The sequence below is a fragment of the Adiantum capillus-veneris genome, chromosome 23 (assembly GCF_014529385.1).
Source record: "Adiantum capillus-veneris isolate H3 chromosome 23, ASM1452938v2, whole genome shotgun sequence".
NCBI classification, from domain to species: Eukaryota; Viridiplantae; Streptophyta; class Polypodiopsida; order Polypodiales; family Pteridaceae; genus Adiantum; species Adiantum capillus-veneris.
Genome location: NC_140953.1, coordinates 139259440 through 139286727, shown reverse-complemented (window position 1 = coordinate 139286727; position 27288 = coordinate 139259440). Strand labels below are relative to the sequence as shown.

Here is a 27288-nt window from a genome sequence, read left to right as displayed (position 1 = left end):
GATCCACAACTACATTCAACACCATAATTTAATTTTAACTTTAAATTTTAAGGAGCAATCTAATGCAAGTCAACAATGCTCATACATCCACAAAGTTTCGAAAGTAAACTATACTCAGAGACAATTGCCATATCTTATACCCAAAAAGGAGAGATTTCTTTAAAGTTGTAAGATAACAAGTGGAATATTTAGTGGAATATAGAGAATAGCATGTCATGCATGTACACTCTAACAACAACAAGAAATGCTATGGTTCGATCTCATGACTATGAAGAGTCACACTTGTCATCAATAAAGACATTGTGCCTCTGACACTTCTTGTGGGTGTCAAAATCGTATCGTATATCAGCAACCATGGTTTCTGCAATCTCCTCAGCATAAACTGGAAACACACTTCCATAGAAAAAGAAAAAGAAAAGTCTCACAATCCACATGTAAGCATTACAGAACCTACATCATAGAAAACAAGAAATCTCAAATTGTTGTTTGAATCATTATCCATAATTTCCAAATACCAAAAAGTGACAAAATAGCATAAAAGTACGATGAAAACATAAAATAGGGGGGGAATGAACTGTAAGGTGGACTCTCACTAGTCATCAAAGGGGTTGACACGCGAAGGAATGTCACCCACATCATCAATATCAGGAGAGGTGGAGGCCCCCCTCTCTGCTTCGCTTTTTAGGCCGAAGGAATGGTTGCACATAATCTGAAATCAAAGTGTCATCACTGTCGACTGCACTGCACACACCCGCCCTGTGCCTAAGCATGCTACCAATACGGTTGTTGTACCACATCCCAACTCCAAACAAAGACCTCCAGGCCTACAAATAAGCTCCACAAAACATGCAATAAAAGAGTGACTTCGTTGCAAGCCACCACACCATGGCTCCCCTGATGGTGATCTTGCTAGAGAAGACTCTGGAAGATGGTGCATCATGTAAGAATCCAAAGGCTGCATGCCAAGTGGATTGAATAGTGGGGTGCTCTCAACCACAAAGCAAGGTGGTTGCATGCCAATCCTATACATCATAAGTAGAGAGAACAATGACACTACACCACCACATAGACAATTAGAGGGAAATCACAATAATAATAACACACTAAAATGAGAAACAAACAAGTAAATATGTAGAAGAGCATTACCTTAATCCAACCACCAAAGCTATTACCATAACCATAAGCTCCATGAGTGAGGACTACAATGGGACGATGAATATCCATCTCTGATGCACGACAAAATTTCTCAACCCAACCAATGGTATCTCTTACAAGAGGTTTCAAAAGTCACAATAGAAAACACACAACAAAAATAGACAAGTATTGTATGAAATTATGATTGAAGTACAAACCTGCCATAGAGACCATGATCAACAACCACCCAGAGTCTGACAAAGTAGAATATGCAAGTTGCATGCCTGCACGAACATGATCCTTGCTACAAATATCCCAAAGGGGTACAATAGAAGAGGCTAAGTAGGAACCACCAAAGGGAAGATCCAGAAACATAAAATCAACAGCCCATGCGACTATTCTCCCACCACGCACGCACAAGGTCCCATCAAATTGTGCACATCCCATGTGCTCATGAACACGAATCCATGCCGGATGTCGAACACCGTCCTTAAAATCAGTAGTAATGGCTATGTAGTCCCCAAAAATGGCCATGCATCGTGAGTCAGACAATGGGGACAGAGAAGACAAGGGAATATCAACGATGTAGACAAAAGAAATGGTTTTCTTTGCAACAATCTCCCCACGAGATACTGCGATACAAGAGGCTAAACAAAGTGACTTAACTCCAATAAATGAACAAAACAAACGATTGCATTGCAAGTGAAAGCTCACCATGCTCTTGCTCCATGTTTTCATCCACCCTAGTCTCAACAATCACCTCCTTTCCCTTGTGAGAAGTCTTTGTAGCATAGAAAAAGCAAAAAAACATAATATTACCACTATCTAAAACAAATAATTTAAGGAAAAAGAGAGTTTAAAGCTCTTCGGAAAATTATGTTTGAGATTGTTTTGAGTAACCATTTACCCGATATCACCTCATCCACTCTAGCACGGAGAGGCACATCGACGGATGTGCCACCAACTCTCATAGTATTGTGAAGCTCGCTCTCTCTCTCTCTCTCTCTCTCTCTCTCTCTCTCTCTCTCTCTCTCTCTCTCTCTCTCTCTCTCTCTCTCTCTCTCTCTCTCTCTCTCTCTTGCCAATACATGCCCAGAAGCCATGTCTATCCACCATGGACATGTCTCCATCTCCCAAGTAGTGAGATTATGTATGGAAGGGAAGTACATGCATTCTTTCCTAGTAGCTAGTTTTTCCCACTGCTTAGCCAAGAATGGAATCCCTAGAAGAAAGCCTTTTCCAACCAAGGATAATAGAAATCTAGAACAAAAAATAAAAAATAAAAATCACTACAAACTTTGTAATTATGAACAGATTGAAATAAAAGTATGATGAGCTTGACCTATAGGCTAGCTGTTGAGATGCCATGCGTACTGGGTCCACTTTTTTCATAGCTTGCTTGTCAACATCTTTTGTCTTAGCTGCAAGAGAGGTTTCCAAAGGATAAAGATAGGGTCGTGCTTCAAACTTGAGCTCCTCAAAGTAAGTGGCAAGAGAGCAATCATGAGGCAACAAAATACCACCAACAATGTTGCTTAAGTCCTCCACAAACTTTGTGGCCCTATAAAAAATCCTTTGTATAAGGCCCTCTCTACGAATCCAACTATATAATAAGGAAGTTGAGAAAAAACTAAAATAATCACAAAAAACTAGCAACTCTATAACGAAGATTCTTGAAAGTCAAAAGAAACTTTACTTACATGCGATACATGTGATCTCCTTTCTTTAAACCATAAGATGCTCTAGTAATCTAGTCTGTCTCAAGCAAGCAAACCTATAACAGTTTGCTCAAGACAAGAGCATCATACATAGCAATCAAGTTCAATTTCTCAAGAGTAGCCCAACTATCAGGACCCCATTTGAGTGCAAGAACTCGGACCATCCAATCCGGTCCAAGATTTGGATCAACAGTATTTAGCAGCTGCAATTTTTGAGCAACAAATAAAAATCAATTCTGAACAGCTATTACACTATGTGCAAAACACCCAAACAAAAATAATTCAACCACCTTCCATGTGCTCTCCATATTTGAGTGCTAAATCATTCAATATCTTCTCCTCCTCTTTTATAAGTTCTTCATTTGTCATTGTGTGCCTAGCTTGCTGTATTCTTTGGCACGATTCCTTGGACATTTGAACCTTCAAGAAATACTTAAAAATAAATAATCTACAAAAAAACAAGCACATACTCTTTGGCTCAATTACTTGGATATTTTCTCCTTCAGCACATAATTTAAAATATATAATTTTTACAAAAAGTAGACATGAGATCGTTCCAAAAAAGTAAGCCAAAGACACTTACATCGTATAAGAGATTTACCAAGTATCGATGAGTAAGTGGATACCAAGGCTCCACACCCTTTGAGTATTTCTTAAGGACTACAGCAATCAGCTTTTGATCTTTTTCTGGTAGCCCCGTTACATAGGCTTCATGATCTGCTGCACAAATGTGGGAGTAGTTGACAAGCTCATCCCTAAGATGGGTGACTACAAGAGCATGTGTGTTCATACTATTCCAAGGTCATATACAATACATACAAAGTCAGAAACATAACATAGACATTTTCTGGATAAAACATATAGAAAGTCATGAAACTTACAAATTCATTCTTTGCAAGCTACTAAGCACAGCTATCTCTGGCACTTGAGTAGGATCAATAACTGTACAAAACACATTACAATGTTTTTCTCAATCAGTGGAGAATCTCTCTTTAATAGCAGTCATCCAAGCGACCGTTCTATGATTACCCTCCCAAACATAGAACATTTTATCAGAGAGAACTTGAAGATTTGGTCATTTAGAAAGCTCAATGTCAAACTCTTTATGTATAACAACCCATATTGGGTCCCGTGAAGTAAGAAGGTCCTCTGCAAAATAGATAAGCATAGATAGAAAAGCATTCTCAATTACTATTTATGGGAACAACAAAAAACACTGTAGAAACAGACAATAGGAAAGATCAAAGCAGAGAAATGAGATACCTGTCACATAAGATTCCTCCTTCTTGCAATTCCAAATTGAAACAATAAAAGCTCTTTTCTCTTTCATGTATCTCTCCTTTGCAAAAGCAGATTTCAATCCACTAACATCATCTCTTAAGCCTCTCACCCTTGCATAGGGGATCAATCGACAGAAAGGAATTGGTGGACAATCAAAACAACTAAACATCCAAGTACATTGAAGAATACCTTGTCCTCTATGCATATAAAGCTTGTGCTTATCCACTGTCTCAGTATCCACTACTACTTCATCTCTCACATAAGGCACTATTTGTAAACATGCCTCTTGTGGGGCAAGATATTCATCAACTTCTTTTATGGAGCCAAGCCTCAAGTCCTGACTTTTCATCTCCTCCTCCCGTGTCTCCAAACCTTCTGTCATATCTGTGATAAAAACTGCACTTATTTGATCACTGCTCTCTAAGATACTAGAAGCTTGAGTTGTAGAAAGTCGTCTCCCTCTGCGACCTCGTCCATGAATTGAAGGACTTGCAAAACACAACCAAAACCAATTTATTTACTTCACTAAAATCGCCTCTAGGTGTCCATGCCGATGCAGATGTCTAGAGGCAATTTGTAAAATGAAAACTTATCTTATTGATCTCCACTTAAGCATCCACATTGGCCAATTATAAAATTATAAAATTAAAAAAAAGTACGACCCTCAAAGAGATCTAATTAGCAAACAAAATCTTACAAGGAAAAGAATCATACGTAGTGCATATTTATGCTTCATTGGGGTTTGAAATGGGTACAAAATCAAGAAACCACTCTCATACATGGACCAGGAGAAAAATAATGGTCATATGGTATGTAAACAACCACCACACATGGACAAGCCCTCGGGTTGTGTTGCATGCTTGGACATAGTTCCCTTATTAACTTTCAACCATACTCAAGCTCTGAGAATCGCTTGCCAAAATTTAAATCAAGCTTAGTACAAAGACACACACTTTTTAGCTTTAAGCAAACAGATAAAACCCTCCTAAAAAAGCATAAAATAGAGTAGCATACACGTACACACGTCTGTACAAAACTAGCCTCCTCACTGGTCCCCCTTGCATTTTTAGATTTGACTCCACTTCGAAACAAATACAATTTCTCCTTTACAAGAGTCTAAACCTATAATATAATATCTACACAAGCCTATAATTCCTTCTAGCCATCCACGCCGGTGTGGATGGCTATAGATGGTTCTTAAAGAAGTTATGAAACTCTGCAAATCTCCAAAATAAGCTATGAAGCTATGAAACGTTATCGTAAACATTGAAAGAAAAAACTACCTATAGGCATCCACGCTGGCGTGGATGGCTATAAGTAGTTCAGAAAGCCTAACAGAAGGTTTCTAAGGTTTCTATGTAAGGTTTTTGTATTCTTTAGAAAGGTCAAAGATTAAAACTAAAACCAATAGCTTTAGAAAATTTTAACTTTAACACTGAAAAAAAACTACATGTAGCCACGCCAACGTGGATGGCTACATGTAGTTTAGAAAGGTACCTGGCAAGAGGTTTTTGGGACGAGGAAGATTCCCTTCTCCCCATGGCGGAGGCTTTCAAATCTCTAAACTTGATTTGCGGTCTATTGTTGAGGGCTTAAGAGAGATTAATGATTGATGTGGCTTAAGCAGGATTAATTAACACTAGGTTGGTAACCTAACAGGACATAAAAGTGTCCTTTCAGGGTTTTGAAAAAAACCTCCAAAACCATAGTAGATCCACTCATTTTGTAAAATCCTTTCATGAGGTTATAGTTCAAGCCCTAATATGCATGTAAAAAATAAGAAACTTGTAAAATCTCTCATCTTTTGGTCACACCAAGCCTCCAAAGTTGATGGACTAGTACATTTTCATCAAAACAGTCATTTCTTACGTTTTGTTGCATAAAACTAAGATTAGGGATTTTTGTAGGACTTGAGATAAATTCCCTAGTCAACTTCAATGGGTTGGTGATCAGAACATATGATTGCTTCTCACTCACTATTTTTTGTTTTGTTTTACCATTCTACAAACCTATCATCAAAGTTTCTATAGCCACACTCAATACAAATAATATATGCATGTTTTCTTAGTTCCCTATTGTCCTTTAGGTTCATAAGGAGCCACAGAGCATGTCAAAAGAATAATACGTCTCTTACCAAGGGGAATCTTGGGGACAAAGATGAAGTGCTAAATACAGCAAACATGAAAAAACTGGGTTCAACATTATGAGTTGTAGAATCCCATAGAAACTATTCAATATCTAGCCAAATTTGATCCTTATGACTAGATATGGTTACTACCTACAAAATGCATGTAGTTGTCACAAGAAACTAACAATATTGAAAAAGCTATACTTGATATACTAGAATGTTTCGTTTTCTTCTATAATTGAAAAAATCAACCATCGTTGTCTACTATGAAAAATAGGGTATTAGGTACCCCAAAACTCAAGGAATATTAGCTTTATGTTACAATATGCGACATAGAAAATCAAAACTGCATTTGGATATCATGAAAGCCACCAAAAAAATCATAGAAGAGCTAAAATTGGCTAAAAAACAGGATTTGACAATTTTTGTAATTTGGTCATAACTTACAACTTTAACATTTATTTCTCCCTAGAAGCATTAGGACATGTTGAGGACTATGAAAGATAGTTATCTAGCATTATAGACCTCACAAACATGAATTCTAGAGTGGTATAGTTGCAAAAAGTTGAAAAAAGCCAAAAACAGGACCCGTTTTTTCACACAGTTTAGGTTGTGAAATGTTGTGCAAGGACAAGGTTAAAGATGGAATTGATATTCCAAAAAAATGTCAAGTTTTTTTCAGCTCATGAGACAACTTTATAGACAGATAGCACCTCAAAATCCATTTTGAAACTCTTGACATAATTCAAGGAAAATGGTCACTTAACAGGACATAAAAGTGTCCCAGAACATAAAAGTGTCCCATTACCAACCTAGTGTTAACGCACGCTTGTAGAGATTATCTCTTAACGCAAAGGGTCTCATATGGCACTGTATGCATGAAGTGCAAGGAGATTTCAAGTAGGAAGCGCAAGCAGGAAGCGTATGTGTATGTAGCCGCAAGCAAGGAGATTGCCAGTGTAAAAAGTGCAAGAATTGAGAGCAAAAAAGAGGATATTCGCAGGCAAGGAGATGTGCAAGAAGAAGTAGAAGAGAGGGCCTGAGAGTGGTGCAAGAAAAAAAATATAAAAAAAGGAGCCTCACCCTTTCATGCTTTAGATGGCCTCATCCTTTCAAATTAATATTTTAAGGGTGTTTGCACACTGAGGCCAAAAGCGTGGTGGTGTAATTTTTGACATGGACATTAGCGAGTTAGCATCATAAGCAGTGTGTTGGTGAAACTGAAGAGAGTAGTTGAAATTTGATTGTCACGATTGATTGAAGATCGTAAAACTCAAAGAAGGTTCAACTTTTTAGTGTTTTTAAAACTAAAAGCAGGCTCATTTTATATATACTTTATATTTCATGTTGTAAATATATTATATATTGAATTATTATTTTTATTATAATATATTTTATAAAGTAATGATTGTCGTTCCTAGGAACACGAACGTGCAATCCTCCTGTCGGCTTGTGGTTATGAATACAATTTTAAGCATATCATTCTATTCTATTTACACCCGTTGTATCACCCAGAACCATGCCACTGCTTTTTAATATTTCTTACTTTCTGCTTAGCACATTATTAACCCATGGGAAGATGCATTACAGTTTTTGGTCCAGGGTGTGGATAGAAGCTAGTGCTTATGTTTGATACCAGAATTTATTCTTTAACAGTTGCTTCTTTGCAAGAACATTTTGAGCTTCGTGATACTAATTTTTGTCTTCATCCATTAACATTATCTGGAACGCAAGTCAAGGTAGAAACTACTATATCATCAAATGGTGAGCAAACTTTTATGCTTGATCATAAGCACCACCAGTTCTACAAGGTGGATATGAGAAGTGGGGATTAGATTGATGCTGGCTTGGCAAAGTTTCTCAAGACAAGAAAGACAAGAAAGTACCTCTCTCAGAGATCAATGCGAGTGTGATTGACATGATTAAGTGCATGCCATTGCAAAGCAATTTATATAGTGCACTCCATCAAGTGAAGAAAGTGGTCTCTACTGATGAGCTCCCAGCTCATTATGATGGGTATATTGCTTTTGAGTTACCGCCAGCTCGTCATTCTTCAGGTATGAGTGGCATGGAGCAAAGACATGATAGTCACATGTGGACAGCGTATGTTACTTGTAGCAGTGATAGTTTTAATGGTGTTTTCAGATTTATGATGCTCTTGGCATTTGCGTTGCATCAACATTGATTGTCCATTTTATTTGCACTCAAATATGTATAAATGAGTCTCAATAGCGAGGTTCGATTGTTAAATCTAGTCCTAAAGGACTGATCTTTTCTCAGTATGGCACACTGGTATGTACTCATTGTGGACAAATTCCCAAATGTGTCTCTACATGTCCTACAATTATTTACTATTGTTTGCATAAACATAATCGTACTAGGTGTGCTTTGCATCTTGGAGAGCATAATCATCCATGTGCAGAAGGGAGGAGTCGGATGGTTGAAAGTCACATAAATGAAATGTTGCTTGATCGTACAAGTCGAGATCCTTTGGTGACTGCGAAACAATTGGAGTGGGCCACTACTCATTTTTCTTATCATGGAAAGCTTATTGGAGCAGGTTCAACTGCAAGTGCTATGATTGAAGATTTGGGAATTTGTTGAATTCCTTGACAGTATGACTCCCCTATCAAATAAAAGGAAAGTGGAACGAAGCTTGGAGTCTGCACTTCAAAGGGTCTTGAGGTAGTGCTTGACTTGAAAAGCAAATGCAGGTATCCTTTTATCCATAGGATCCTTTTTCTAGGCCAATTGGGTGATAAGGTACAACCTCATGTATTTAAAATGTCAATTAAGGGACCGGGCAGTGGAGTTGATTTGGTGAATCGGATGCACCCTGGAGGTAATTCAGAGCAAATGTGGGTGCACTTTGATCATGTTCACCGTGTTCAAGGATGGTCGACTATGTTAGCGCATGTCTATGACCGTTACGTATGAGAGCTTCCCACTATTGCAACTGCTGAGTTTAGCGTGGAAAATAAATATGCTCATATTGAACTTTGGAAGATGTTGAACAATGTGGTCAAGAAACAAGGTTCTGATAAGCCAAAGATCAGGGGATTTATGGCAGATGAAGCAAGTGCCAACTGGATTGTTGTGCGTACTATTTTTTTTGGAGGAGAAAAGAAGTCTATTCCAAACAAAGAGAGATCATGTTTGTTTCATTGGGAGCAAAGTATGGTTTGACATACTATCAAGTGCATCCGTCCCGCATTTCAAGAGGAGCACAAGATTTTGTGCCACAAGTGGAGAACTGCACCTACAGAGAATGCGGTTGAGCATTCTAAGAGAGAGCTTAGAATATTTTGGGAAACAAGAATGGCCATTGAAGGAGAGATTGCTTCATTGGAGACATGGTTGGCTTGGTGGGGTATACGAGTGCCTCATTGGGGGGAAAGATTGGTATCACAAGATACTGCAAGTGTCTTTGTCCCTAACACAAACTTGTCTGAGTCAAAACATGCTAGTATGCGTGCCTCTATTGGTTATAAGGATCACATAAGTTTGTATGAGGTGGCATGTGCAGATATGGATTTAGCTGTGCTTCAAAGTGTGAAATATAATGCCTATTTGAAAGGTGTTGGGAGCTCCACTGGTCCCAACATTAAAGATTTGGTAGATCGCTTCACAAACCAACCTTATCTGCTTCAGCCGTAGCAGGAAAGAAACTAGTTGACCTCACACACTCTTCAATGCATGAAATGGGTGTCAATAGTCCTAAAATGAATATAAATATACTCCAAGAAAAGAGTATCAGAAAAAAGAGGCCAATTTTTGCTGATGCAAATATTGTCTTGGAGGAGGATAGCCACAGGCCAGAGTATGTTACAAGTCAATTGGTGGGCTTCAGCAAAAAAAAAAAACTTGAAGCGATGTCCCTTATCCCGAAGTAAATGTAGCAAAGTCTATTTGGGCAATAAGAAGAATAGAACCTGGGAGAAATATGACTTGTTTTGGTGTGGTGTCAAAAGATGGAGATCGATGTGGGCGGTTCATTAATGATTGTTCAATGAATATCAACATATGGGTGCCAGCTCCTTGTTTTTGGGGTAGCAGGAAATATCCTCCATCTGGTTCACAACTGGGAGGCCTTGTGGAAGGGTTCATTTGGTTCACAGCATCGTTGAAGGGCCGCCAGGTCCAGCTCCCTGTGTTTGGGTGGTCGCAGAGGGCACAAATTTGCAACCTCAAGAGGTAACACAATTGCAGGCCAATGGTTTTGTTTTGCAAGCAGGTGTGACATCAACAACAAGAATGCATGAAACAGTTCCATTGAAACAAAGAGTTGCCCAAATTTAGAGATGGAAAGATTGTGAAATGGAGATCACGATTAACAAAGGAGTTTCATGGCAAGATTGAAGTGGGTAGAACCATGGTAGTAGATTTGGTGCGAGAGGTCATTGTGGTTTGCAATGATATACATGTTTTCTATGTTAATACTGTGGGTTCAAGTGCAAAGGGAGTGACATACTCTGTGACAATGCCAGATTTTCCTAGATGTACTTGCGAGGATTTTCAAAACCGAGAAAGCAAGCGCCTTGTGTATATGCCATCTAAGCACATTTACTTCATATTTCTGCAAGTACTTGGCCTTGACCCTCATGCTCATGAGTTCATGCATTAGGCTACTCTAACAAAATTGGAGTTAGTCCAAGCATTTGGAGGTTCACGGGTGCTGATGCAGCCTTGAAGGCTTGTGGACCTTGCAATGGTTTTGAGACGTAGTTTTTTGGGTGGTATGTGTTTATGGGTATTAACTTTTGCCCCAATATTCTTGTGCGGCGGTATTTTTTTTGTTGCACCACACTCTCCTTTTTGATAAATTTCAATGTTGACGGATGGTTTTTGGCATGAATTAGTGATATAACAATTTAATAATTATTTTTATAGGTAAAGAAACTATGTAGGGAGTATCTCTAACCAACAAATCCCAAGATATATACAACTAATATATTGCACACGGATATAAAAAAGCATTGTAAGTTTTGATTAGATTATGGTTTGCTCAATTTTGTGTCAAAAAATTTTGTAAGTTTTGCTCGGTTTATGGTTTGCTCAATTTTATTGGCTCGGATTTTGGGATCCCCCCTTAGGGTATGCTTTGGTAATTCAAAACCTTAGTTGCCACTCCTCTTAGACTTTGAAAATTGGCTCTTAAGTATCTACACCCACGACTTGAAGTGGTTAATTATATAGAGTAGTGGAGTGGGTCTAATATTGCAGAATTGCCGAGGGCTAGCTCCTTTCCGACTTCTTATGGCTCAATAATGGTAAAGTTGTAGGCAAGTTTAAAAAGACCCCATTATTAAGTCCAAAGCTCCCGATGTGTGTACCATATCCCACATAGTGGACTCAACAAGACCGATAATAGATCCCATTCCCACTTACCCTAATATAATTAACAAAATAAACCATTTATATGCTACTTAAGAACCTCTCTTCTTAAGCAAGAAAAGGAAAATCAAATGCTCTGATACCAATGTAATGGAATTGGCCTATTTACTTGAGAGTAACGGAAATTAGAGAGAGTAATTTTTGTTAGATTACTTTGTGAGCATTAGCAGATGAACATAATTGAAGGTAGCAACATAAACATAGCATTTAGTTAACTTGGCATGAACAATACTTTTGCAAGAGAGAGAATTTAGAGAACATGACAACATTCGAGGACCGGATTTATGTGGAGTCTGTCCCCCTCCAATAGGCATTTGTATTATAGTTTCTCCCATCAAGAGAGACTTGTTACAATACAATCTTTGTGTTCCTTGTGACCTAGGTGATGCAATGAAGATGAAAGCTTCATGCATCACGAGCATAACATAGACTTTGTGAAAATCATTAACTATCCAAAGCCTCAGTCCCAAGATCTCAAACACCTTCAAAGGTGGAGAGAGCTAGTAGGGAATGAGGGTAGGGAAGAGGAAGAAGAAACATTTCATAGGAGAAAGAACTAGTTCCTCACTTATCATCACTCCTCTTGCTAGCATACATAATAGCATAGTAATGAAGATGGAGAAGATGGCAAGCTTAAGCATTGAAGCATGGCTCTTGGTTGGATTTTCATTCCATAGCCAAGAGTGTTGGTGTAGGCTCTCAACGTCTCTACTTGCTTACAGAAGGAGAGGGAGCTCTTGCACTTTGCACTTCACACAATGAGTGTGTGGGGGAGAGTATACCTCTCAAGCACGCCCCCTACTTTCTTTGGTCGACCCCCCCTTGTAGCTCATGCTTGAAGCTCATTGGACCCCTCCAGGACTAGCCAATCACAAGCAAGAGTCATACCAAGTAACAAGGGTAGCCTTGGGACAAGTGCCCCCCTTTTCCCTTTTGAGAGAGAGCACTTGATAAATGCTAAATAAATTACTATAATCCACTAAATTATCATTGGACCCCTTGGGTGGCCAATCAATAGGCTTTAGGCACGCCATGAGTGTAACCTAGCTAGGGGTTTGACATGTGTCCTACTTGCCTCTTGGGCAAGGGGTGCCCTTAGGGAGAGAGAGTGTTCAAACAACCACCCCCCCTTCTTGCATGGCTTGCCCCCTACTTGTAGGGATTTTATTTGACTTTTGTGCCACCTCAAGCCCCTCACCTTCGGCCTAGTTCTCACCACAAGCTTGGTCCTTAAGCCCCTCAAGCTTGGGCTGGGTTCCCACCTCAAGTACAGCCCTAGCATCTCAAGCATGCCAAGCACCTCAAGCATGTCAATCATCTCAGTCATCAAGCACCACAAGCATCTCAATCATCAAGCACCTGAAGCATCTCAGTCATCAGGCATGACAAGCACCGCAAGCTTGGGCCAGGTTCCCACCTCACGCACAACCCTAGCTTACCTAAGGTCAAAGGACTTTTAACACTAACTATTGAGGTCTTCAATGAAGCTAACCCTAAGGTCTTTATACTCCATTGGTTAGCATTGCTCTTGATAGACAATGTATCTCTCATTTGGACCCGTTTACCATTGGCCCCGTGTTGAGATAGATCTATAAGCACATGTCTATATCCTAACTCTTGTTCTCGTTTATTCTCCCACATTAAATGATCAGTTTAATATGATAAAATAATTTGGTTTGGTTAGATATTAGATTTTATGACACCAACTTACATAATATTTGTTGACGTGGTATTCTGTACGAAAAACGCTAAAAATGCGGATGACAGGTGACGTGGCAGGTGGTACGAAATCTTGTAAATTGTGCTGGCTGATTTGGGCACCATAATTTTGTTTCCTTTGCTTTGGGGCAATAATTTTTTCATAGCAGTTGCTTTTAGAGGTCAAGGCCTTTAAATATGTAAAGAGGGGACTCCTTCTAACATTCAAGTTTGTAGAGAAGCAAAGGAGTCCCAAATTTTGTACTTTGTTGAAGCAATGTAAAGAAATATTAAAAGGGGTGTCAAGGTTTTACACTCTGGGAGTGGATCTTTGCCTCTCTCTCTCTCTCTCTCTCTCTCTCTCTCTCTCTCTCTCTCTCTCTCTCCAAGTCTTTTTAAGTTCTAAATTTTTTTTCCAATTTGTACTTTTCAGTTGGCCCATGGTGCCCTCCTTTTACATTTTCTATGAACCATTTTTCATTGCTTTAATCACAATCAAAGTAGCACAATCTGAGTAGAAATTTTGTTCTAATGGCACCTTGGCCTTGGCCCCAAAAGCCCAAAACAAAGCTAAACAGTGCATGACCCCAAAAATTGCAAAATCCATGCAAATGTCCCCTACATAACAAACCCATTGTGGATGCCAACTTTGGTCAACAAACAACAAACTACTCTTCACATTGGTTGAGCATACAAACAAACCCAAAAATAGTGCCTCAAGGACTCAAATTGCAAAGTTCATCCCTAGCAAATCGAATCATGACCAACACGCTTAGCCTAGGTGCCTACAGGCAATCCTACATGCACAATCATCCACATCAAATAGAAAATCCTGTGGCTGATCCTAAGGGTCCAAATGTATACCAAATTGTTACTAAAAAGATGGAGAAGTGTGCTGATCTCGCTATATTTTTTACTGACATGGATGGTGAGCCTAAAAATTGACCCTATGATTTTTAAAAACCATTAATGCCATCATGTCCACCCAATGAGAATGGAGCCACATTCTCAAAAGGATTAAAAACTATAAAAAATGTAAAAGCTCTCTCCTATACATGCATAGGTTATCAATTTGCAAACTCGGGGGCTCCTTGCACTAAACTTACATCAATTCACCCATTCCATTGTAAAAGTTGACAATGTGGAAGCGGAGAGCAATGGGGAGAATACGAGAGAGAGAGAGAGAGAGAGAGAGAGAGAGAGAGAGAGAGAGAGAGAGAGAGAGAGAGAGAGAGAGAGAGAGAGAGAGAGAGAGAGAGAGAGAGAGAGAGAGAGAGACTACTGAACCAACCAACCTTGGCAATGAGTTGATACAACACAATGGGAGATGAGGTTTGCTTATATAGACACCTCAGTAAATTGCCCTACCTAAACTTTGACAAATAAGTAAAATAAATACCTAAAAGCCAAAAAAAATAATGGGATCACATTGGGCAGTTCACTTGAGATGCCAAAACTCTAACATCCTCTTTGCAACTCATAGTTGACATAAATAGTGAGACCAAGTCGATGAAGAAGTTACCATGGACACCTAGTAGCTGCAGAATATTGGATACACCTAGGATTTTCTACCCTCAACTTTGTAGCTTAGAAGAATGCCATCTTGAGCATAGGTTGCCTTTTTAGAAAATTTTAAATGTAGACCACACTATGTCCAAGAACCCCCATTCGTGAAATGTGAACACATCACGTCCAAATACTCTTAGATAATGAACTTTCAAACACATCTTGTCCATAATACAATCAACAACAATGGATTGGTGCACTAATCCATAGTGTTTCAGATACATCTGATTGGTTCCCTACCAAATGCACGTGCCTTGAACTTGGACCCACGTCTTCAAACACTGATAACTTGAACTCCAACACAAGGGTCCAAATTGATTATATGGAGACCTTCTTGACCCTCTCTGCCACTCACAAGCCTCTCTATGGTTGAAGCTAGTGGCGGTAATTGCCCTTTGACTAGAAATCTAATATCGTGGCCAATGTGGTCGCCACCACGTGTGCCATGCCGATCTCCTTTGTCAAATCTTTATAATCATTATCTCTGTCCAATTTGCCTTTTCCTTTGCCTCTTTGTGAGTGAGTTCCTGGTTTTTTCTTTGGCTTCAAACTCTCAAGCCAAACAAAGCATCGTGTCACATTTATAACAACTACTGTCAGACCTCGTGGGTATCGAGGCAGCTAACTGAGTACTGGTACTGCCGTCCTTGGCAAGTTTGCCTTTGCCTTTGTCCTCTAGTGAACTCGTATATTTACTTTTGGATTCACAATCTCAAGCCAAATAAATTGACGGTTTCCTTGAGAACTTTGGGTGTGCATAGGCTGCTAAGTGGGTGTTGGCTTTTCCTCTATCTATAGCCGTGTTGGTCGTGGTCTGTCTTAGCTGTCATAGTTGCAAGAGGCCACTCCTTCGCCCATTCAATGCTATCGCCAACCATATCCAAACGCACGGCATAACATCTTGAAGGGCTCTCCAAAGAGGCCTTAGACCATGGCTGTTAAAAAATCTTTGCAAAACACTTTTGTCAAACGCAATTTTCAGTGGCTCTCCCTGGCTAGTATCTCAAAACTCCCAAAATCAAGGCTACAACATCACTTGTTGAATGGCGTTTCAAACCACAGTCCTCAGCAAGTTTTGAAGCATTCTAGAACGCTGCCGTTGGACGAAGAAGGCTAACGGGGTGCATCTCAGAACGTTGTAGAACCCTCGGCTACTGGCCTTGCCGGCATTTCAAAACGCCCACGACAAGATTGCTACCGCCTCCTCTGGCTTTAGCATTTTAGAACACTGCAACCACAGATGATGTCGCCTTAACAAGCTTCGGAGATGTTGCCTCTGATAGCGTTTTAAAACGCTGCCGACAAGGTTCTTCTTCTTCGTTTCCTCTTCACCGTGGTCTCCCAACATCAAGGAGCTTCGCGTTTTGTACCATGTTAAAAGTTGACAATGTGAAAGCGTAGAGCAATAAGAGGGAGAGAGAGAGAGAGAGAGAGGAGAGAGAGAAAGAACTAACCAGCCTTGGCAATGGATTGATACAATAGAATGAGGGCTAATGGTTGCTTATATAGCCACCTCAGTAAATTGGCATACCCAAACTTTGACAATTAAGTCAAATAAATACCTAAAAGTCAAAATAAATAATGGGATCACATTGGGCAGTTCTCTTGAGATGCCAAAAATCTAACACCCACGCCTTGTTTGTCTGCTCCCCCACCTTCGTAGGAAAATTCACCCTCACTTTTGTTGGCTAAAGGCAGCCACCAAGTAAGAATGGGGAGTTATAGAAGAAGAAGATTTTAGCATCATTGGGAACTATCCCAAGAGAAAGAGCGCAACGAGAAAAACCTAGAGAAAGAGAGGGGTTGCAACTCAAAATGCTAGCAATCACTACTACCCACTCAAACTATACACGGGGCACTCTAGTGTCCACTAAATACAGGGACCTATGGGGTGACTGACTCCTTGAAATACAATTACAATACACGCGCATGTGCGACACTCAACATAATGCAACATCACTATTATAACGGCTCCACTCATTAGTTGCCTATGTAGCAAGGTTGTTTCCATACGTACATATAGATCCGATCTATATTGGACGATCGTACTTTACGGATGCATACAAGTCAAAAAAAAAGGGGGGGAGGGGAGATAAGGCCATTTAGTGATTTCGTGAATTGGATGAGTTAAAATACATTTTTTGAGTAGGATGGTTTCATGAAATTCGTACGCTCTATGATGAGCCTTTTGTTGTAGCATGTAGGCTATTGATAACCTATGGTACTTTGATGTTTTTAGTATTGGTGTGTTATTTCATACTTCATTCGAACTTTGATATGCCCGTTCAATGTTCAATTGTTCAATGTCATCCAAAATCTCTTGCAATAGTTACATAGTATGACAATTTGTGGATGTCTTGTAAAACATGTCTTTAAATGTCTCTAAAAGCTAATGCATGCAGTCTTATTTTTCATTGGAAATGTCCTAGAAAGTTCAATAAATTGAGGTTTTTTAACAAGAGTACGTATTTTTGCGTACATAAAAACATTTTTTATAGAAAACAACATAGAGTACATACATATCTGCCACATATAATACATTTGGAACCACCTTGTTATGTGGCAACTTATGCCACATCAATAACTAATGGTACTTGGCATCTAGGGATTTGAATTTTAACCTCTAAACACCAAGGACAAGAGGTCCCACCTCAAGCCAGTCTACCAAGCGGGTACAAGTATGGTGAGGTATAGCCACAAATCAGTCCTTGCTCCCTAATATGCTCTTGAAGACATATTTAGGAATTTTGGGAATTATTCAAGTCCCAATTTTTTAAATGAGATTTAAATTTACAATAGTTTGCTTAAGTTTAACCTCGTGATTGTTTGTGGAGACCCTTTGGGTGCAATATAGAAATGAGGCACTAGCACATGAATAGGGGGCTCAAAGTGACGTTTTCATCTCACTTTTGTTGTTGTGTGGGATATCAAGAAGAGGGATTGAAGTTAACTTTGAGCCTCACATACCACACTTAAAGTAGCATGTGAACACACTCAAACTTAGCTCAAGGCACTAGCACATGGATGTGCAACTCAAACATAAGTTAAGGTTTTACTTGTTGTTGTTATGAAGGATATTGAGGTGAGGGTTTAGCCTAACTGCCTCACAGTCCTTAACTAAACTAGCAAGTGGGTATGAGGACCAAACTTAGTTCAAGGCACACATGCTAGTTTTGATTAGTGCCATTTGAAAAAGAGACATGATGAGGCATTAGCACATGTATGTGTCTCAGATTCAAGTTTTTTCCTCACTTTGTTGGTGGTGCTACTTAGTATGCCTCTCATGAACTAGCAAATGAGCATGAGTCTCATACATATTTCTAGATGCATACGCAATTTTTGATTGGTGCCATATAGAAATAAGACAATGTCACATGGATGGGAGGCTCAAATTTATATTCAATCTTTACTTGTTAATTCTACTTAGGACACTGAGTTGAAGATAGGGCATAAGCTTGAAACACACTTACCTTATGCATGCAAGTCATTATTAGTGACTAGAGCCTTAGATCATAAACTTAACCTTAACACATCGACATAGCCTCAACACAAAGCCATATTGTTGTGTTTGCGTATATACTATGCCAATTCTAGAAGCATGGTTTAACATTGTTTATATGGAAGATTTACCACTTTATTAGCAATACTTCCATCATATATTGTGCTAATTAAAAAAATATAATTCCAAAAAATTCAAGACATTTAAAAAAAAAGGGCCACTAGAGTCGAAAGCATCATCAAGGATTATAGTGTTAAGAAACACTAGGAAAACAAATAGGCAAAAAAAATAGACTTACTCACAAGCCTTCACTGAAGAAACTTCCATATTGATGGGATCTCAAATGAGGATGATGTTCAAAAACATTAAGATCACAAATGAAGAAAAAAAAGATATTAACAAGTACTCTTATTCATTTAGGCAATTCATATTTACAACAAGAGATAAATGTGAGCTTGGCACCCATATCAAGGGGCTAACCCTAGACATATGTATCCTTAAACATTGTGTTTCCTCTTGTACATACTCTATTTCTTTATTGCAATGGATTCATTTACTAGAGTATTGCAAGTATGTCCTCGCTTATATCTGCATATATCCATCCAAATAGCCATGTAACTATTGTTCCCTTGAGAAAGTAAAAGTATTGTTCCCCTCACTTGCATTTGCATATATCCATCCAAATATCTATGTAACTATTTTTTCCCTCAAAAAGTGAAATTATTGTCTTCCTCACAATTGTTTTTAGCTCTTCCCATAATTGATTACATATTTTTTGAGAAATCAAGTATGCCCGTGCACATTCTACATTATGTGAGGGTAGAGGACATCCCTTTACTCACAAAGATAGGAAATATCTCTTACGGAGAGAACGAGCATGCTTTGTATTCCAATTGAATAATGTGTACATGTAGGCTACTTCCATGAGTGTATTTTCATGGGTCTGGTACCCTTTGATTACATTGAATATCTTAAACAATGATTTTTTTAACAAAAAGAATCACTATCGAGAAGAATCAAAGGCAAGAGAGATATGGATCCCAAATCCAAAATAAACCACTATTTCTCATGCCCAGCTAAATTGTGGAGGACATCTCTTTAATAGAAAAGGTAGGGATTCTCTCTTATGAAGTGTGTAAGCATGCTTGACTTTTACACCAAATAACACATTATGAAGGATATTTTCATGAGACATTTTCATGCACGTGATACCATTTGTTTATCTTTGATAGGTTTAAGATTAGTACATATGCTAGAATTGTCTCTTGATGATAAGCACAATCATACTAGATTTTAAAAGAGGGTAATATGTATAATAGGATCTAATTTCATAAGGTGGCCATTGTTTGTTTGTATTGATCACTTGAATAGTAACTAAAAAATATAAAAGTTTCATGACTTAGTAGCATCAAATTTAACCATTAATTGACCAATTTAAATGAAAAGAGATTTGTGTTTTTCTATCCAAGTAGAGAAATTATGAATACAATGACACCTATACAACACCCCCACCCACACTTCGGTACTCCTCTAGTTAAGATCCTTAGTCATAATTCATTCTAATTTGTTTGGCCTCCTTGTATTTCAATTATAAATAATAGCTTTTGTACTTCAGTGTGGCCTTGAATTCCTTGAGAAAAAATTCATTTTAGCATGCTTTATGTATATTGATTCCAAAATTTCTTTGTCTAAGTGTGTTTAGTGCCAGTCAAACATCTCTCCTCAAACCAAACTATCTAAAAAGTAGTCTAAAGCTATGGGAAAAGACCCAAAAATAAGAGGATGAAAAAATTAAGTCCCTTCAAAAAGAGAGAGCATCGTATATTACACTTGTCCACCCATGGAAATCATTGCTTAACTTCATCATACTTGTTGGCCCATATATTGATATGAAGCAAGAATACTAAGTTTGAAGTACGTAGAAGTAGATTTTTGAGCCTCAACACAGATAGAAAAAGATAACGTTCATGTATCTTGATGAGTTTTTAATCTTTACAAATTCTATTCTTTTTTCAAAATTTTAGTATATGTGGTGATTCTAAACACCATATTTAAAGCTCTATTAATTTCTTTAAAAGCTCTTTAATGTTGATATCTAACTTTTCTACTTTGTACCTTGTGAGCTTTCTCTTCAACCACAATACCTTTACTACTACATCCTATCATTGAGCCTCCACTATATTATGTGGGTGAGGCTCAAACATATCATTGAGATACTTGGGTTTCTTAGCTAAAAGCTGAAATCTTTTTTTTTTTTTAATAGCAAAACTCACAATTGTGAGTAAATTATATTGAACAGCCCAAAAAATTACAAGGTCTTGTCATGCTCTTGTTAAGCCGTGAGATCATCCAGGGACCATACTTACATCGGCTATCAGGGCAACCACCCCTACCAACCCACCCCCTCATCCTTGATAAACAAGGTCCATAATCTTGTCATTCTGAGATCTTTTATTTACCAATGGCCAAGATTTGCCCCCATCCTAGGCATTCCATCTGCTGAAATCTTCAAAAGATATGTAACTTCTCCCTAAAAGATTTTAATTTTGGGCAAAAAATTGTATGTCTTTTTCTTGACAGCTTTGTAAAATTAAGATTGTCAAGGCTTGCTTTAATCTAAAAGCTGCAAAGAGAAACTGTCTAAAGCTAGAAATGAAGCTACTTAATGTATCCTATGGTCTTGATGATGTGGCTCTTGAATGTAGTTGCATGTGCTTACAAAATTAGCAATGAACCTATCTTGTTTTCTATTCATGTAGTTTATTTTCACAAAATTAGCATCTATCTATAAGATATGATTAGTTGTTAAGAGAATTCCGAACATCACATGGCCAAAAACTCATTGAATTCATTTAAATATGGGCCATAATGTTGGAATGCTATACTGATGCAATTATCAAGTCTTTTTCATAAAATTGTACCAAGTACAATCATTAAATTTCTTCTCTCTATTTAAACTATAGCTTATAAATAAAATACAAATTGGACTTATTATCATCCTATTATTAAACTGAAAATTCCAAATATTCTCTTTTCTCATTCTTCCAAACTAATATAGCTTTGTTTTAAGATAATAGAAGCTGCAAATTTTTAGATATGGGCATATCCTTCTCATGATAAGAATATATACTTGTTGAAGGATAAGCAACAAATAAGCTCTTACAGTTGGCTTTACTATGTTCTCTTTCAATATATGCAAGAATTTATACCTCGTGAGGCTCACTATAGATTTTGGGGACTAGAGACATGTGCAAAACTCTTTCTTGTTGATCAACCTTCATGAGTCTCTAGCTCATGAGTCTCTCCTAATGAGATTTCAACTAGAAAGAGTTTTGCAAGAGTCTCTAGCTCATGAGTCTTGAACTAAAGTTTGATCCATAGAAAAGTAGATAATTACTTTTTCATATGGTTTCTAGCTAGAAAGAGTCCTACTAGAGTGCTTATGAGACTTGAATATTTAGTCTCTAGCTCATGAGGCTCACATGAGCCTCATATTGCTAGAGACTTCAAAAAATTACTTTCAATTGGAAAGAGTTTTGTAAGAGTCTTTAGCTCATGAGGCTCTCACACTTAGTGTGATAGACACTCTTGTAGATAGGTTTTGGCTCTAAAGAGTCCCACGAGAGTGGTCATGAGGGTTAATAATTGAGTCTCTAGGTGACAAGCTTAAGAGCCTTGTGAGCTAGAGACTTTTGAAGATGGATTTTGAATTGAACGTTTTCGTTTCAAAACTCTCTAGATCATGAGGCTCTTGATTTTAGTATGATTGACACTTTTGCCCTTGGTTCATAGCTAGAAAGAGTCCTACAAAAGTGATCATTAGGATTTAAAATTGAGTCTCTAGGTCATGAGGCTCAAATTAAGTTCAAGCGTCACCACCTAGAGACTCGAGAAGATGATCAAATAGAAAACTTTTTACAAGGGTCTTTAGCCTTAAATCTAGACCTCATGAGAGAGGATTCTTGTGGATGGATTCTAACTTGGAAGAGTCCTATTAGAACGGTCATGATGCTTAAAAACTCAATCTTTAGATAAACTCAAACATAATCTTGTGCCCATGAGGTAAAGACTCAATTCAAGCATTCTGAGACAGAGACTCTTGTAGATGGTTTCTAGTTGGAAAGAGTTCTAATGCAATGTTCATGAGGCTTGAAAAATGAGAATCTAGGTCATGGGGCTCAAACTTAAGTTTCAGTCTAAAAGATAGAGACTGAATGATCAACTAGAAAGACTTTTCAAGAGCCTTTGTCTCAAGAGGGTCACAAATTTGAGACTTTTCAGATAGAAAGAGTCCTCTAAGAATTTCTAGCTATCGATGAGGCTTGGAAAGTGAGTCTGTAGGTCACGAGGTTCGAGCCTCATGAGCTAGAGATTCTAGGAGAAGAGATTGTAACTTATGTGGCTTCAAGTACATGAGCTAGAGACTTCTTGCTTATGACACTTCAAACTTTTGATGTTCTAGCTTATGAGTCTCAAGATTAAGTTTGACCATCATGAGCTAGAGACTATAGGAGTAGATATTGTAGCTTATGAGACTTGAGTGAGACTTCAAGCATGAGAGCTTTTCAAGAGTCTTTGTCTCAAGAGGCTCTTAAGATCAAGCTCAAGCCTCATGAGCTAGAGACTTTTGCAAGCGGTTTCTAGCTAGAAAGAATCTTGGTATGATCTCTAGATCATGAGACATGAAAATTGATTCTCCAAGTCATGAGGCTCGAGTTTAAGTAGCGAATCATGAGCTAAAGACTTTGAGAGCACAAATTTTAGCTTATAATCTAAAGACTTCTATCATATGAGGCTTCAAGCTTATGAGCTTGAGATATCTAGCGTATGATACTTCAAGCTGATGAGTCTTGAGACTCATCAGTCAAAGACTCTAGGAGTAGAGAATGTAGCTTGGGAGGCTTCAACCTTATGAGTATTTCAAAAGTCTTTGTCGCAAGAGGATCTCAAGCTTACGCTCAAGCCTAATGAGGTAAATAATTTTACAAATGGTTTCCAGATAAAAAGGATCCTCCTAGAATCTATGGCTCATGAGTCTTGAAAATCAAGTCTCTAGGTCAAGAGGCTCAAACTTAAGTTCAAGCTATATATGCCAAAGATTCTAGGAGTAGAGATTATCTCTTATGAGACTTCAAGATTAAGAGTTTTCCAAGATTTATTGTTTCAAGAGGCTGTCAAGCTTAAGATTGAGCCTCATTAAATAGAGAATTTTGCAAATGATTTCTAGCTCGAAAGAATCCTCATGATTTAAAAATAAAATTTTCTATGAAAATGTTTTTAGGTGTGAGAGGCCATTTTTCACATTGAAAAAATTTTCTATGTGTGAAAGAGGCATTTTTTCTCACTCAAGTTTAAACTTTTTTCTCACTGAGCAGTCAGAAAAACCATGACTACTAATTTTTTTTTCAATGGGAACAAAATAAACTCTAAAAAATTGAATGCGTGGAGACTGTTTCCACTTTGGAGTGAGAAAACAACTTAAACTTATAGTGATCTCTAGCTCATAAGGGTTGAAAATGGTGTCTCTAAGTCATAGAGGCTCGAACTTAAGTTCGAGCCTCATGAGCTAGATGTTCAAAGAAGAGATTGTCACTTATGAGGCTTTAAGATTTTGAGTTTTTCAACAGTCTTTGTTTAAAACCTGTAATGATCTCCAAGTCATATTGCTTGAAATCAGTCTTTAGATCATAGAGGCTCGAACTTAAGTTCAAGGCTCATGAGCTGTCAGATGTGAGATTGTCACAATTATAACGCTTTAAGCATGTGAGTTTTTCAACAATCTTGCTCTAAAACTTATAGTGATCTCTAGCTCATAAGGCTTGAAGATTGAGTCTCTAGGTCATAGAGGCTCGAACTTTAGTTTGAGCTGCATAAGCTAGATACTCAAAGAAGAGAATTTCACATATGAGGCTTTAAAATTAAGTCTCTAGGTCATACAGGCTTGAACTTACGTTCCAACCCAATGAGCTAGATGTGACATTTTCACTTTTGAGGTTTTAAGCTTGTGAGTTTTTCAACAATCTTCGTCTAAAACTTGTACTGGACTCTAGCTCATAAAGCTAAAAATTTGAGTTTCTAATTCATAGAGGCTGTAACTTAGGTTCGAGACTCATTAGCTAGAGAATTTTGGAAATGATTTCTAGCTGAAAAGACTCATGCCTAGAGACTCAATTTTCTATGAAAAATGTTTCTAGGTGTGAAATACCCTTTTTCTGATTAAGAAATATTTCTACGTGTGAAAGAGGCGTTTTTTTCTAACTCAAGAGTAATTGTTTTTCTCATTGATGAGTCAGGACAACCATGATTGCTCTTTTTTTTCAATGGGCACAAAAGAAACTCTAAAAAATTGAACGCGGGGAGATTATTTGCAACTTGGAGTGAGAAAACATCTAAAACATATAATGATATGTAGCTCATAAGGTTTAAAAATTGAGTCTCTAGGTCATAGAGGCTCAAATCTAATTTTGAGCCTCATGAGTTAGATATTCAAAGAAGAGATTGTCACTTATGAGGCTTGTGCATTTTTCAGCAGTTTTTATCTAAAACTTGTAGTGATCTCCAACACTTCATAAGGCTTGAAAATTGAGTCTCTAGGTCATAGAGGCTTGAACTTAAGTTCGAGCCTCATGAGGTAGATGTGAGATTGTCAATTATGAGGATTTAAGCTTGTGAGTTTTCCAACAACCATCCTTTAAAGCTTGCAGTGATCTCTAGCTCATAAGGCTTGAAAATTGAGTCGCTAGGTCATAGAGGCTCGAACCTAAGTTCGAGCCTCATGAGCTAGATGTTCAAAAAATAGATTTTCAGTTATGAGGCTTTAAGATTGTGAGTTTTTCACGATCTCAATCTTAAGCTCAAGCCTCATGAGCTATAGACGTTTACAAATACTTTTTAGCAACAAAGAATATTACTACAATGTCTAGCTCACACGAGGCTTGAAATTTGAGTTTCCAGGTCATTAGGATCGAACTTAAGTTCAAGCCTCATAAGCTAGAGACTCTAGGAGCAAAGATTGTAACTTATAAGGTTTCAAGCATCTCATAATCTTGAGACACATGTCTATATATATATATATATATATATATATATATATATATATATATATATATATATATATATATATATATATATCTATCTATATATATATATATATATCTATCTCTATATATATATATATATATATATATATATATATATAGAGAGAGAGAGAGAGAGAGAGAGAGAGAGAGAGAGAGATCTTGAAGTGTTATGAGGAATCTTGCAACAAGACGTTTATGTAAAATTTAGCAACAGCCTAGTTCTTGGTCACATCATGCTTTCCTGCATCTTTAGCTAACCATAATATATGACTAGGACCTAGACTAGCTTTTTTCTTGGCTAAGCTTTGCTAAGCTCTTTGAGCAAGTGTAACAAAAGAGCAACAAAATAGAGTGCGGCATCTTGAGTAAAGAGAGTGCCAAGTGCAAATACCTTTGTAGGATATACCTTTGTAGGACATGGCGATTTTGGATGACAGTTGCAAGGGAGGTGTTTATGGGTAGCAGCATGATCCATGGGCCTTTCGAGCAGTGTGAGGATTGTTTATTCAAACCTTCAGATATTGGGTGCACGGACCACGGGGTTGGCCTTGGCGAGGGTAGCACCATCCAGGGCCTCTCGAGCCTTGAAGTTGGAGGGGCATGCAGGCGTGCTGGTCCAAGAAGCGATGGAGGGAGAAAAAGATGCTATCACAACGGCAACAGGAGCCTCTGAGATGGAAAGCTTCATTCTCGCCTTCTGATCGTCTTGATCTTGCAGGATCTAATCCTTCGTGGCAGGTCGAGGCACATCCACATGATTTCAAGCTTCCTACAGGGTGGGAGAGCGCAACTGATTGGGTCCTCCCACGTGAGCTACCATGCCATCCACATCATTCCTTGGTGAGAAATCAGCTAGCTGCAGATATTTGTGCAAGACTCACAAACAACTAGAATGCTACAGCATCAACAACATCCCAAGTTCTGCATTCATGACAGGTGGCGTTCATGGCAGAAGAAGCAAGATAGAGGCAAGGAAACCTCCGGTTCCTACTGTAGCTCATGATTGAGGCAAGGTGACCTTCGGTTCTTGCTATGATTCATGATTTCATTTATGCCACCACAGCTCATGGAAGAGGCGACGTTTGGCAAGAAACTACGTGCTCATCAGACAGCATGTGAGGTGCAAGAGACCATGCCTTGAGCTAAAGGCGCGTAAACCCACAGAATGTTGCTGGGCTTTCACCGTCTTCTCAGTCGTTTGTCACCGTCAATTTTGAATTTCAAAATTAACATCGTTTTGTCATTTGTTGACAGCGATTACAAATTTGACGGACGTTGGTTTAGAATTTTAAAATTGACGTTGACATTAAGGGCATGCTCAAACGCTCTCGGTGGAAGTTTTGAATTTTAAAAATGATGTTGACGTTAAGTGCATGTTCAAACGCTCTCGGTGGAAGCTTGCCCTCATGTAACCTCCCACCATGCTCTATGTTCACAAGATGCGTTAGCAAACATTAATCTTAGAAACCAATTGGAATCACAAAAGTGATTGAGGCTTTCCCTCACAATCTTGTCATCCGTGTTCAACTACGGTGTTCACAATTCAAGTTGCAAAGAGCCCGATAATGCATCTTTACCGAGGGGAGAGGTGTCGCCTAGCTCTTGGTGGGTCAAAATATGTGGGCCTGTGCCAACATGGATCTATAAGATCCTCCACCGTCTCATCTAAACTTGGGCTAAGTTTGATGAGGTTTGTAATGTCTTTGTTAACTTTGATGGAAATAACTCATGAACAATGTGAATACTTGTGTAGTTGCTGGCTCTAGGTGAGGCTCAAACTAGAGCTCAAGC

General features: G+C 38.3%; 1 protein-coding gene across 2 annotated transcripts; it reads right to left on the bottom strand.

Annotated features, from left to right (window-relative positions):
- Positions 1-2117: 2117 nt before the first annotated feature.
- Positions 2118-26663, bottom strand: LOC147428698 (uncharacterized). 2 transcript variants are annotated; one of them, XM_086496949.1, is made up of 6 exons: positions 25889-26663; positions 4116-4621; positions 3734-3794; positions 3436-3643; positions 3143-3272; positions 2118-3055 (listed from the first exon to the last, which is right to left on the bottom strand). In XM_086496949.1, the coding sequence occupies exons 1-6, from the start codon at positions 26062-26064 to the stop codon at positions 3039-3041; spliced, it is 1098 nt and encodes a 365-aa protein (XP_086353075.1). In that variant the 5' UTR covers positions 26065-26663; the 3' UTR covers positions 2118-3038. The 2 variants fall into 2 exon arrangements, with proteins under 2 accessions (XP_086353075.1, XP_086353076.1); XM_086496950.1 differs by having other exon boundaries at positions 25904-26663.
- Positions 26664-27288: the final 625 nt, after the last annotated feature.